At 41.6% G+C, this 13,799-nt stretch overlaps 1 protein-coding gene across 4 annotated transcripts; it reads left to right on the top strand.

The window, feature by feature from the left end:
• Positions 1 to 110: 110 nt before the first annotated feature.
• Positions 111 to 11,913, top strand: LOC124203276 (putative ferric-chelate reductase 1 homolog). 4 transcript variants are annotated; one of them, XM_046599992.1, is made up of 14 exons: positions 111 to 392; positions 6,187 to 6,274; positions 8,409 to 8,544; positions 8,632 to 8,685; positions 8,824 to 9,003; positions 9,061 to 9,152; positions 9,233 to 9,470; positions 9,559 to 9,876; positions 9,942 to 10,182; positions 10,265 to 10,401; positions 10,475 to 10,727; positions 10,803 to 10,915; positions 10,994 to 11,128; positions 11,193 to 11,913. In XM_046599992.1, the coding sequence occupies exons 3-14, from the start codon at positions 8,428 to 8,430 to the stop codon at positions 11,298 to 11,300; spliced, it is 1,986 nt and encodes a 661-aa protein (XP_046455948.1). In that variant the 5' UTR covers positions 111 to 392; positions 6,187 to 6,274; positions 8,409 to 8,427; the 3' UTR covers positions 11,301 to 11,913. The 4 variants fall into 4 exon arrangements, with proteins under 4 accessions (XP_046455948.1, XP_046455946.1, XP_046455947.1 ...); XM_046599990.1 differs by lacking the exon at positions 111 to 392 and adding an exon at positions 5,932 to 6,114; XM_046599991.1 differs by lacking the exon at positions 111 to 392 and adding an exon at positions 5,955 to 6,083.
• Positions 11,914 to 13,799: the final 1,886 nt, after the last annotated feature.

Here is a 13,799-nt window from a genome sequence, read left to right as displayed (position 1 = left end):
ATTTGACATTTTCAACTGGTGAGTTCCTTGTATTTCTTTGTCAAAATATTATTTTTTCCCTCCAGTTTTAACTGTTCTTTTTTTTTTCATGTCTAGTTGACGTTCAAGGACCGACAGCTGCTGTGAATGTAACTGGACAAAAGGAACGTTCACGTCAAAACACACAGTGTGAGTTTCTTCCTTTTTCGGTTTTCTTGTTTCAAATTCTACCCCCCCCTCCCCTCTCCTTCCTTTAGAATGAAGAAATCATTGCGTGTGTGGCCTGTATTCTTTTCTTTTTTTCTAACCGGACAACTCAATACGGAGTACACTGAGTTGGATATCCAACAGCTGACGGTGGTGTCCATCCCATCTAATTGCGGCCATTCCCACACTCTCGACGTAACGGGGCGGTAAGTTAGAAAATTTTCCTTTTCCATTCTGTGCGATTATTTTTAGACGCGTCGATAATGCTTTTTGGCCGGAGGAGGCAGAAGATCCTTAAATGGAAAGATTACAGACGTAGATGGGGTTGTGCAAAAGAGGCCCGTCACGCAGACAAAGTGGCGAATAAGAATATCATTACGAGATATTTAGTCGAGAGAGACAAAAATGTTTTCTCCTTGATGATGATGAAAAAATCGTCCTTGTTCACTTCTTGCGGCTTTTCCCCTTAATTTTATACAATTTTGATGAAGTTATATAATTTCCCGAGCGAACGGGTTGCAACAAGGAAATTATTTATTCGCTCGCGTTGCCTGAGAGATTGTGTCACGTTCTCTTTTAATTGGGTCATCTCTCAAACACGAATTTCCCTTTTTTTTCTTTAAATTTTTTTTTTTGTTACTTGACGACCCCCAGGAGGTGAAATCGTGCGGAACTGACGGTCGTTAACGACCGTGTCAGTAACGTTAACACAAGAAACCTGCTGGACATGATAGTCGTGTAAATTATCTGGGGCTATCCCGGTGTGAATGAGAAGAAAAACACATTTGCGACAAAAAGTGTCAATAGGAGAAGAAGAAGGAGAAAGAGAGAGTAGTGGCATTTGAATGAAATCATTAGCCTTGAGGGCCAATCTTCTTGGCTTGTCGTGATGGTCCCCCTTCTTCCAAATAATCAGGAGCTTTGAATCTCCAGTTGTAGAGTTGTCCCTTTTTCATTCACGTGAGTTCAGCCAGGGCCGTGTAAGAACAGAAGATATCAAGTTAAACTCTTTTTTTCGTCATTTTTCAAGTGCGTTTTCTTTCACGTTTGACCATAAAAACTGCATAGTCACGATGTGCCGTCTTGTCATGTCTTTGAAAAACTTGTCTGCTCAATTCCGACATCGAATAGAAATTCACTTTCAAGGTTCATCTTCTCCTTTTGTTGATAATTCAATTATTAAGACATTGAAGTGGAACTTGGATTTTGCAGCGATAACGTTGTTTCGGTGGGTTTTTTTTTTGTTTTGTTTTGTTTCATGTGGCAAGAGAACGTCCAAATATCCTTGGCCAGGTCTTTCGATCACGCTGGAATCTTCACCGCGTGATTTTTTTGTCTTGCGGGTTTCGTTCCGGTCGAGCGGTTTCGGAAGGAACTAGCCTGTGCGTGTCATACGACTTTGCAACTGATGTATAAAAACGGATACACTTGAGCTGTTGGCAGCTTCACGCCTCGATTCATCCGCCAAAAAATTGCGCCAAGGACGGAATTGTTCCAAATCGTTAAAAAGAAACAAAAACGACTTTTTTTTTAGTTCTATTTTTACTCGAAAAGTTAAGTGAAGCCCATAAAAATATTCCAATAAAAAAGTTAACGATGTCAGTTTTTATTAATGATTTTAATATTGTCGAAAAAACAAAATTGTTCGGTTTACTTCCGGTAAGACATTTTATTACCACCTTGGGGCAATGAGCGAACAAAGGTCCGAAACTCATCCACACCACATCCGAATCCTTGATTATACTAATTCTTTTCTTTTCTATATCTTCGACCAAGTGTCATCAAGCTTGTTTTGTTTTGGTTTTTTCTTACCCAAGGTCGTATTTTCCCGATGCGTCATCGTGACCGGATGCTGTCCGTGTCCATTTCCTTTCCTTGTGATTTTTTGTATTTAAATTCCCGTTTTTGCGTGAGTTATTCTCACCCACACACAAACACACACACACACAACCCGCCGCTGATGAGGAGGTCGAGGTCTTGTCCTACTGGCAGCTCAGCGTTTCATCGCCGTTTAACGTTCGAAATTATATTCAATTATTCACCAAGTTATTTCATTTATCTCTCTCCGCAAAATTGCGAGGAATCCTCTCTTGATGGACACCACCTGTTGTTGTGGTGGCCATCGGTTCGTCAAGGTTGACACCAAGGGCTTGAGGAACGAGGAAAAACTCGAGAGGTATCCTTCGCTTATTTTGACGGGTAAAATCCCTTTGTGCAATGAAAAGAAATAGAGAAAAAAAAAGTACAAGTATACTTGATATGATGAATGACTCCATTGTTGTTTCTCCTCCCCCGTGACAACCAACAAATCATTCCCCAATATCTTCACACAGATACTACTACAACTTGAGTCCAAAGAAAATACTCAGAATAAGAGAAAGTCATTTTTCACATCGATTGTGATGCTGCGAGAAGAAAAGAGGCTGTGTGTTTGTGTGTGTCGAATTCGGTAGGTTCACGCTGACCCACCGCGGAATGTTCGTTCACCATCCCGGGAACTCGCAGACGAAAGTTGACTCGCGTAAATCGAAAACAGAGAGAAACCAAAAAAGAGGTTAGTTTGCGGGATACGAATCTTGTTTGCTGCTGGACTCGATCCAATAGATGGAAAAGTCACGGGAATATAGTAAATATTTTTTTTTTTTGGACCTAGGTTCATTTTCAGTCCATCACGATCCGCTTGGCGAAAGGCAACCTTTTAAGGGCGAACATTTTTAATTTCGAAAAAAGTGTTTCTCTGTTTGCAGCCATCGATTCCTCCATCGGAGAAGCAAATAACCAACACGCCAAAAGGCAATTTTTTTCCATCTCCTTTACGACGGGTTGATGGTGGCGTCACGGATATAACAATAACAAAGTAAAGAGCCCAACCAGCCAGAAAAAATGTGATTAAATTTAAATAGGAAAAATGCAAATTGAGCAGAGAAAAAGAGAGTTATTAGAGGTCGAAACGACAGAAGCAGCAGCTCATCATTTTCTTCTTCTTTTTGTTTTTTTTTTATCTTTCTCCCGTGAATTTCGACACACAAGTTGCGTAATATGGGGGTCAAGGCTCTTAACTCTCCTCCTCCGTACCCGTACGTGCACGTATACCTATAAATATATGTTTATGCACCCCGACTGTACCGCACTGCCTATAAATTGACGTTATTGTCGTTTGCTTACACGACATTTCGTTCACTTCGTGACGCGTAAAGATTTTCCAGACGAATACGTTTGTAGAAATTCAAATCAAAAGAAATTTTTCCTTTTTTGGATGTTTTTTTTTCTCCAGGGGTGGAGAGTTGACGGGTATCATTTGTTAAAAGACGGGCGGATTTGAATTTTTAGCGCTTCTGCCCGTTTGGAAACGTTTTGGGTTTGTAACGCACAAAAAGGAAAAATAGTCGAACCATTTGTTCATTTCCAACTTGCCAGCCAAAAGAAAATAGGAGGACGATAGTTAGGAGAGAGAGAGAGAATTTCCGTGTCAAGGTTTCGTGTTATTATGAACGATACCCGCCGAAACAAGTCAAAGAAGAAGATACCAGCGATGATGGCCGTTTCTGTCGGTGCTTTGTCCGATGGGGAAATATTCGCCCACCAAACGATTGCGCCCATTCGATCTCCAAGATTCCCGCTGTAATGGGCCAACATTTTCGGTCGATTGGCCAAGAAATGTCTTAAAAAATGAAAAAAAAAAATAAAAAAAAAAAAGTTGTGACTTGTTGTTGTCTTTCGGGAGTGCAAAAAGGTCAAACGAGGGAAAGTTGCGGCGGTTCTTCAAGGTGGGGGAGAGAGAAATAAGGCGACGATTCACCTGTCATTGTGTGCGAGCGCCAACTGGCAACTGTCGGCGGGATGATCAGAGGAGCCGCCGTTTTTCATTTCACGCACCGGCATTTTTCCCCGATCCTTTTTTTTCTTCGTTTTTTAAAGGGGGAGATGCATTTTTCTGGTGCGTTATGGGTATGGCCGTTTCGTGACTGTCGATTCCATTTCGGTTGTTGTTGGCTGAATTTCAGCAATGACGCGTGACAGATTTGCAGATTGAAATTTGTCTCCTTTTTGTCACCACCAAATTGAGAAAATAATTGTACAAATGGATTGAGAAAGCGTGTAATTTAAGTCGCTTAGTTTTCATTTCAGTCGTTTTTTTTTGTTTTGTTTCGTTTTGTTTTTGCGTCCGTTTAGGCGTTGACGTATTTCAGTCCCGAACGGCGTCGAAAGAGAAAACTTTTTCTCATTTGCTTTTGAGGGGGGTTTTGGGCCATTTTCCGACCAACAAAACAGACCGTGAACTGCTCCGCTCGTATCTGAACCAACAGCAAAAAAATGTGCATAGACAAAAAGAAAAAAACATTTCAAAGGTGAAAGTGGTGTGGGGTAGGAGAGAGAACTTTACGCTCTCCCGAACGTGTCGATTCCTTTTTTTTAATTCGATATTGCGTCACTGAGCCATTAAAACCACATGTCGAACTGAAAGGGAAACAAAAAGTTCACTCGAGTTTTTTGCTCCAATTTGTACCTCGCGCATAAGCGAGTGAGACAAGATGCCAATCGGTTCTGTTTGCCCAATCGAGCGTTTACGCAACGCCAACCGATAATTACCCTTTGACAGCAGCAGCATCTTTTGATCTTAACGTATGGAGCCATGACTCACGAACAGCGCCCAGAACAATCGTGACGGATGGGAACGATGAATCACGAACACATTTTTCTGTTTTTTTTTTATATTTTTGTTTAGAAAAGATGTCGGAAGATTCTTGGCTTTAATTGACGCACTTGTGACGTGAATTGAAGCGAATTTCTGTGCGCGATTACTTCATGGTTAAGTTTCTCTCCCCGCAGGATATTATAATTCCGTCTAAAAAAGAAAGAAAAATTTCAATTTGATGCTGCCGATGTGTGACTCCGTTTCTCTCTCTTTTCTACAAGGAGCGCCTCTAGTATCTCTCTAACCCATATGTTGCCGCTATTGAGGTTGTTGGTCTACTTTCGCATTCATCCATTGGTGGCCAGCGTCGGGACAATGAGATCGATCTACTTCATCCATGATGGATGGAGCTGGGCGGATGAATAGACGGATAGTAGGAGAGAGCAGAGCGCAATATTGGCGGGTGTTGCCTTAGTGACGCGTGTCGCAATCGCCGAATTGATTTCCCACTCGTTGACGTTTGTTTAGTTTGTCCTCGACTTCTATTTTTGCGCGTCCACTTGATTAGTTAATGGCCACCGGTCTGCATCAACGCTAATTGATTTTCTTTTTTAAAAACAGATAAACAATCTCCTCGGGGGGTGGTGGTGGTGGCGACTTTCACCCCCGTTGTCTTATTCACGAGGTTTAGAAAAGGAATAAAAGATGAGACTGTAGCGTGTCTCTGATTTTATTCCGAAAGTCTACGACGATTGTAAAACTCGTCTGTTTACCGTTGTGACACAAATCACATGGGGAAGAAAAAAAAACAGAAACAGAAGTCGAAGAAAAAGGTGAAAAAAAGGGGCTGGCAAAATATCAATAGAAAATTGGGGGGGAGAAAAAACATTTCAACGTGTAATGTAATACCCCTCGAAAAGGGAATGAATCATTGCGTGTGTTGTTGTTGTTGGTGTATCTACCTGCCAAATAAAATGAGGAATGAAAGGAAGAACGAAAAAGGAAGTAAAAAAAAGGGGAATATTTCGTACAAGCCCTGCGGCTATTCTACCTGTGGCGAATGGAAGGAGAAGGAGAAAGAGAAAAGAAGGTTGTTGTTGTTGTAGTAGTCGTAGTACAGGAATATCATAAAGTGGTGGCACGTCTGGTTGGGCAGGCCAGTCAGAGTGCCGGTTGCGTTCAGAACAGACACGCCACTGAGGAAACGAGTTTTGGAGAAAAAAAAAAGATCGACATTTTCTCTTTTTTCAAAATTTCCCGAGTAAATTAGAATACCTTTCGCCTTTTTTGACGTGAGAGTTAACACATTTTTGAGGGGGTTTTTCAATCCAGCTGTTCCTCATTTGCCTTTCTTTTTTTTACAGTTTCAGTGGATTTTAACGGTGTGGACTTGTGGAAAATATCGGAACTTTGCCAGTGTAGTGAACTGGACAACTGCCACACCACAAAAAGGTAAGCCCAAGACAACCAAATTCGCCCAGTCTGGAAATTGAGAAACGATCATGATGCCATCATGGGTTTTTACTGTATACACTGTACAGCTGTTAGCTATAGGTTATATGGTTCCTGCTTTGCATGGAAGAACTCCAACCATAACGGTGTGGCTGCAATATAATGTCATTCTAACGGATTTCTGATGGCAGCCGGTTTTCTCTAAACTCTTTTCAACCAGTTTTTTCGAGATATTTTCAAATTTTCTTTTTTTTTTTTTCGTTTTTTTGGCCATTTCCTCTCACAAAATGTTTGTGTTGTGGCTTCTTCGATAAAACAAATAACTCCATCCGGGTATTGAACCAAGCCTCATTCGGGTCACCTTTTGCGGATGTTGTGTAATAATAATAACGGGCCCATCGTCAACACAAACAACGAACTACTAACACAAAGTTGTTCGTTGATTATTTTATTAGTTTTCTTTTTTTTTCTTTTTTTACAGTAGTGTCGTATAAAATAACGACGGGCGCTTAACAGTTAGTTATCCAGGCCACCCGAAATAAAAAAAAAATTTCCATTTTTTAGAATATTTCAGGATTTTTTTGTTTTTTTGTGCGACCCAATTCACTCGTCGATAATCAATGAATGCCACTATGTTCATTTGCGGAGATTTTTAAATTCCGTAGAATGCGAGTTAGCCTTGAAATGTGACAGCGATAAGGTTATTAGAATTTTATCGATTCGGAAAAACGAAAGAAACAGGTGTTGTTATTTTTCGAAGGGGCAACTTCCTCGAATTTCCATTTTAATTCCCCGCTTGATTACATTCGCCTTCAAAAAGAAAAATGAAATCAGATAACTTGTCTACGATACCTGGAAGAAACCCAATCGACAGGAGTAAACCCTCAAGGACAAATTTTCCCTTTCCGGCGTGACTTGAGAAAGAATTTTCATTTTCCCCCTCAGTTTCGCCATCTTTGATTAGTACGTTGTTGCGCTTTTTTTGATGACTCACGCGTGCCGAGAGATACAAGTGGCTGCTGAGCTGAGCTCCCGCTTGATGATATGCCGGGTAGTAGCGGCAGCAGCTGCCATAATTGTACCTGCATGATGACGAAACACACTAAAAAGTGGTTCATTTCGACCCAATTTGTGTGCCAATGGAAAAATTAGTCAAACCCATTTCACTCGGTTTTTGCATTGATTTTTCTTGCGGCGGCGGGGGGGGGGGGAACAACGTTTCTCAATCATTCAAAAAGGTCACAACCGCCACTCGGTTTGCCAAGAGTTTGGCTTCTGTCACCTTGACAACGACGCTGGAAAGTAAACAGAAACCCGCAACCCACAATTTTTTGTCCAGAGGATCACGCGAAAGATCTCGGAATGAAAATGATCTATAATCCAGCACAGCAGACGTTGGAGGCAGTGCTCTATTGTTCTCCATGTCGTAAATCTGTCGAGCTGTGACTCTCTCGGTCGGGAGTGGTATATAATATAATCATTGTTACTACTTGCATCCACTTTATACGTAATAATGAGAAATTCATAGTCATTTGGAAATTTCTCTTCCGCTCGATTTTTTTTCTTTCTTCGTTATTTAGCACAAAAGTTGTTTTCCGCCGTGCCATTGTGTTTTTTGTTCTCTCGTGATTGCACACACTACACTTCTCGGCCAAGTTTCAAGTGTATATGTATAAAAAAGGAGTTTTCCATCTCGTTTACATCTGCACCGTCACGACCGACTTTATATCTCGGCAATCTCCTCATTTTTTTACGATTTGCGATCACGATCTCTTCACTTTCTCAGTTGTTTCCCCCCTCCTAGTTGGGCGTGTGTTATCTAAAGAATATACCTATTCTACCACCACCAGATGTCTTCCCTCTGCAAAGGCGATCTTGTTTACTGATTCGATTCGCTGATTTCGAAAATGGGAAGCACCACGAACTTGTTGCGTGTGTCCTTGAGTAGCGTAGACTTCCCCCAAAAGTTTCTTCTTCTTGTTAGTCTTTTTGGAGACGATCGTGTATTTTATCACGTCATTTGATTCCTCTGCAGCTGTTGCGGCTGCAAAGCACGTGCATCAGCGTACGAAACTTCATGCGGTGTTCGTTGCGGTTGTTCAGCTATATAAATTTCACTTGGCATTTTGATTAGATTCTACGGCGACAACAACATGAAGAGGCGCATGCTTCAAGTGGTTTTCCTCTTGACTCTTGTTGGTTCCATCCACAAGTCAAATGGCTACGGCAGAGGTGCACCTGACACTACCTGCTCCTCCATGATGCCCAGAGTAAGCGTAAAACATATTAATGAAGAGATTGTGTAACTTTAGTCTGTTTGTTTTAATAATGATTCAATTCTTTGTTGTGTATTCCAGCACGGTCCTAATGCTCAGACATCTCCGTCTCCCTTCACCACCACCCCACTGAAGGTGAATACCCAATTTGGTCAATATTTAACTGCTGATGAATGATGGACTTTCTGTTTTGATGTCCATGTTTTACAGCCACACACACACACACACCAGCCATGTCTAATTCATAATTTATTCTTGTGAATATATTTGCAGACTAGTGTCGAACCTGGGGGGCAAATCACTGTGAGGCTGGCAGCTATAAATCCTGCAGACAATTTCAGGGGATTCCTCATTCATGCCACAAATCCTGCTTCTCCATCCATTGTGGCACTAGGCAGTTTTATCAATCCACCTCCAAACACCAAAACTCTCACCTGCTCTCCTGGACTGCAGGTTTATTCTTTCTTTTCTTGAGTGTTTATGACTGGAGCTTAAAGTGTCTCTCCATAGAATTCCCTTACTCATGGAGATGGCAGAGGAAAGGCCACTTTGGACATCACCTGGCAGGCCCCAACAGATTTCCAAGGAGAAGTCCAGTTCAGGTCTGTGTTTTATGACCTCACATTATAATTAAAATAGCTTTAAAAAACCCCACCATTCTTTGGTTTTCTGCAATCGACAGGGCCACTTTTGTCAAGGATTACAATACATTTTGGACCCAAGTTCCCGCTGTAGCGTTGGTCCGTGTTGGCCGCTCTGGAGGCGTCACACCGGCCTACCAAGCTCCGACAACTTACAGCCGCGATCAGGCGTCTTACCCTTACGTTCCTCCTTCAACGACGACATCGGCGACCACGACGACTCGAATCGTCAGCACCTCTCCCAATCCCAGCACCACCCAGTGGAGTTTCGCTAAACAGGTTCTTGCATTTGCAGCCATCGCCCACCCGCATTTCTTTGTGACCCACTTAAACGAGTTTTGTTTATTTATTTTCTACGAACCATTAGACTCCAGCGCCGATGGCATCTGCCCAGCTTCCATCTGTTTACATGGGCTGCGGTGACGTGAAGGGATGTTTTGGCTTGGGAGGCACTTGCGTCCAGGAAGGTTCCTGCTCGGCCATGGTCACATACGCCGTCAAGGGCCAGCGCTACGAGTTTGAATTGTGGGCCACCAATACCCCGCCCAACTCGTACGTGGCTGTCGCGTTCTCCAACGACAACCTAATGGGCGACGATAGCGTGTCTGAATGCACTTTGGTCAACGGCAGGGTCAACGCCTACATGTCGTACAACGAGGGCAAAAGCAACACACGACTCCGAGACGTACGAAAACAATTTTCTTTTTAATGAGTGGCGCAGTTTTTATGATTCTCGTTTACGTTTTACAGCCGACTAATGGACTGAAATTGATCGAGGGAAAGTACAGCGACGGTAATTTGTACTGCCGGTTCGAGCGCCAGGCGCAATTTGTCATTGGCGATAAACATTTCGACATGGCCAAAGATTATCTCCTGTTTTTGGCCCGTGGCCCGGCTTCAGACAACGGAATTTCGTACCACGACAGACAAAAAACGGTTTCCTCTAGGGCCGTCCGACTGGCCGAAACGGGTGCAGTTGGCGCCAACAGAGGTAAACAATTTCAGCTTTTTTCATATTATTTATATGTTTTCGGGTAATGATTTCGCCGTTTGTTACGCCACTCACGTCACAGGTACATTAGTGAAACTTCACGGAGCATTTATGGTGGCCGCGTGGATGTTTGCCGCTTCGTGTGGAATTTTATTTGCCAGATACTTTCGACTCACTTGGGTTGGCAAGCAATTCATGGGCAAGGATCTCTGGTTTGTGGTGAGTCTTTCATTCAATATATTGCAGCTGTCGCTGTAGAACAGTTTTAAGCAGTTTGTCTTTTGAATTCTAGTCCCATCGCATGTTGATGGTCATCACCTGGATCCTGACGGTCATCGCCTTCATTCTCATCTTTATCGAACTGGGAGGTTGGACTTCCTTACCAGTGACGACCAACCCTCACGCGGTCATCGGAGTTGTCACCACCGTGTTGGCCTTTATTCAGCCGTTTATGGCCTACTTCCGGCCACATCCTGGCACTCCTAAACGGTTCATTTTCAACTGGGCTCATTGGCTGGTTGGCAATTCGTCCCACATTCTCGGCAGTACGTATTTCCTTTATTCCTCTAATTATTTTTGAAATTTATTTTTATTTCTTGTCATTAAAAAAAAAAATATAGTCGTCTGCATCTTTTTGGCCGTCGATTTGGACAAGGCCGCCATTCCTTATTGGGTCAATTGGCTCCTCGTTTCTTATGTGGCCGTTCACGCAGCCACTCACCTCGTTTTATCGGTATGACACAAATTGTCTTTTGTTTTCTAAAACTTAATCGTTTCCAATCGTTTTCCCTTTTATTCCTTTCTTTGTCAGTTGGCCCAGTGTTGTTACCATGCCGATGGGAGCCGAAAACCAACTGCCGTTTTTGCTATGCGCGATCTGGCGCCTCACCAGAGCAACCAGAATCATTTTTACTCTACGCAACAGGACAAAAAAGAGGATGCCCATGTAAAAAAAAACATTCGAATATTTTCATAGCTTTAATTTCAAATTAACAAATCAAATTCTGTAGGGTTCCACGTTCCGCCGGGTTATGCTGGCTTTTTATATCCTTCTGGTGGCCGGTTTCGCGGCTGCTGTTATTGCCACAATAGTCACAGGTCCTTGGGCCAAGCAATAAACATCACAACAAAAGTGGAATTGCGATATGTGCGTCTGTTTTTAGGTAATCAATCGTTGGGTTAACATTTCAAGGAATTTTATTTTGTAAACTGTCGCGCACAAAACACTGAACTGGACGCAGCCGTCTATATATTTGTATCGTATATTGTAAAGTAATCTGTGAAAAACGAGTGCGATCTCCTCTTTTTAAATGTTTTTTGAAAAATGGAAAGGAAACAAAAAAAAAATAACGACAGAAACAACAAAATGGAACACACACAATTCTGTACTATTTTAATGAGCTACTTGTGTGTCTGTGTATAATTTTTATTGAATCTTTTATGTCACGGGAATTTTGGTCTTTTTATTATTTGGAAATCTCTTAACTTTCACGAACTACCACTTTACTTATGTATTTCTGCCTTGATTATCTATTCCCCCTCTTTGTTCCTCGCTAAATATGTTCAGTGCTGTAGCTGCATTTTTTAGAACGTGAAGGTTAAACTAATTCTGTGACGTAAACAAGCCTTGGGATTTTGCAACACCTGTTGAATGTCCCATTTTTCATTTAATTTGGTTTGCAAAAATTTTCAAAGAGAAAATGCAAATAAATATACGTTGATTGGCCACAAGATGTCGATAGTGCTTTGTTATTCTGTCATATGCTTATTGTAATTTGGCGAATGGCAACACAGCTTTTTTAGATCCAACATTTTCAAACGTCGAGGTTTATTGAAGACCAAAAAAATTTTGTCTGTTTTGGTTTACTTGAAACGGTTGTCTACTTTCTTATGTAGCATGGTAGCAATGTGAACGAGTGACTCGGCAAGTGATTGAAATTCTAAGCGTACTAATGTAGTTTTATTTGATCTCTAAAACATCAAGGATAAGACATGCCTGATCAATCCATTATTGAGATTGAAGAAATTCGACGTGGATTGTTTCGTACATGGCTGTTGCCGCTGCCGCTGCCGATTCCGCATACTCGGCTAATTCAGCTCCTATAACATTATATTTAGTTACCATTTAATTTTTGGTTTTTTACCATTTTTATTTTATGCTATTCAGACATTTTTAGTTTGCAAACTTACCGCCACTGGCAATCTGTCGCATTTTCAAACAAGGAATCGTTGAATCCAAACCATAATCTCGAACACCTTAGCACCAGTGCCGAGTTTTAAAATGGAAAAAAAAGAGTTGATAATTATTTTCAATCAATTAACTTCACACTAATTGAATGGCATGCGCTAATATATAAACTATGATTTAAGTTCAGTACGAATGTTAAAAAGAACAAACCTAATTAGAGGTGACAGAAAAAGAAGGAAAAAACAACCCTGCGTGACTTATGATTCCCCTTGCTTGGCTGTTATAAAAGAGCCACGGCAACGCCAATATATACTAAATAGCTGTACCATAAGCTTAGAATTTCGAAATCGTTTACCTCAACAAAGATTTTGAAATGGTTTTGTTATTCACAAATAATCACTTATTGAATCATTTTCTTTATTGTTATGATGAAGTGTTTTATCAAAAAATCTTCGTCATGTACCAAAAATCGCCAAAAATAAGCATTCAGCTGTAAACCCAAAGAGTGTTGATGTTGAACCGGAAGTTTGTCAAGACAGCGGCTCACTGTGAATTCGAAAATGCTAACAACCACCAGCATTCCTGATGAGCAATTCAAAACAGAGGAGAATGACACATTCAAAAGAGACAATGAACGTTTGGCAAGTCAAGTTATCCAACTAAAACTTGAACTTTCCACGTTGAGCTCAGAACATGGCGAGGTACGTGACGAGCTAATTTCTACCAGGTGTGAACTGTATGCCAAAAATCGAGACATCACCAAACTTCGGAAACACATCTTGGACCTGAAGAACAACCCGACAGCACTGAATTTCGAAGGCGTTGATCATTTTTATCCTGCAAACACAAATTCCGCACTAGCACAGAACAACCTGAGAGTGCCGGAACAGGAGAAAACGTCGACTCAGACCGTGAATAATCTACTTCCTACGACGGTCGTTGATAACAGGATTGAGGAACTAGAAGACCAATACAAAAAGGCTTGCGCTCAGAATACATCTATGCAACGACAGATGAGAGGGCTGCACGCTGCCCGTACTGTTCTTCAAAGCGCAAAAGCAATGCTAGTCACTCAGCTAGACAGCAAAGCAAAAGAACTCGCGAGGAAGAAAAAGCCTCGTCAGAGAAGAAAATCGAAGAGTTAGAAAGCGACCACCAGGAAAACGTGGGAAGGATTCGACAATATTACCAGACTTTGCTTAACAACCGAAACTGCAAAAATAATGAACTGGAACAGACTATCTCAGAGTTGAACTCTACAATTGATGAATGCGAAGAAAACCACCGCACAGAGATGGAAGAAATGAATACGAGGTATTCAATAGTAATCGATGAACGAAACGAACACTGGTGCAGCTGGAGTCTAGGGTTGCCGAGTTGACCCAGAAAAACTGCGAATTGAATGACACTGTTTTTGGATGAACTGGAG

This window comes from Daphnia pulex, chromosome 9 (assembly GCF_021134715.1).
Source record: "Daphnia pulex isolate KAP4 chromosome 9, ASM2113471v1".
Lineage (NCBI taxonomy): Eukaryota > Metazoa > Arthropoda > Branchiopoda > Diplostraca > Daphniidae > Daphnia > Daphnia pulex.
This window is presented reverse-complemented; position numbering and strand designations above follow the sequence as displayed.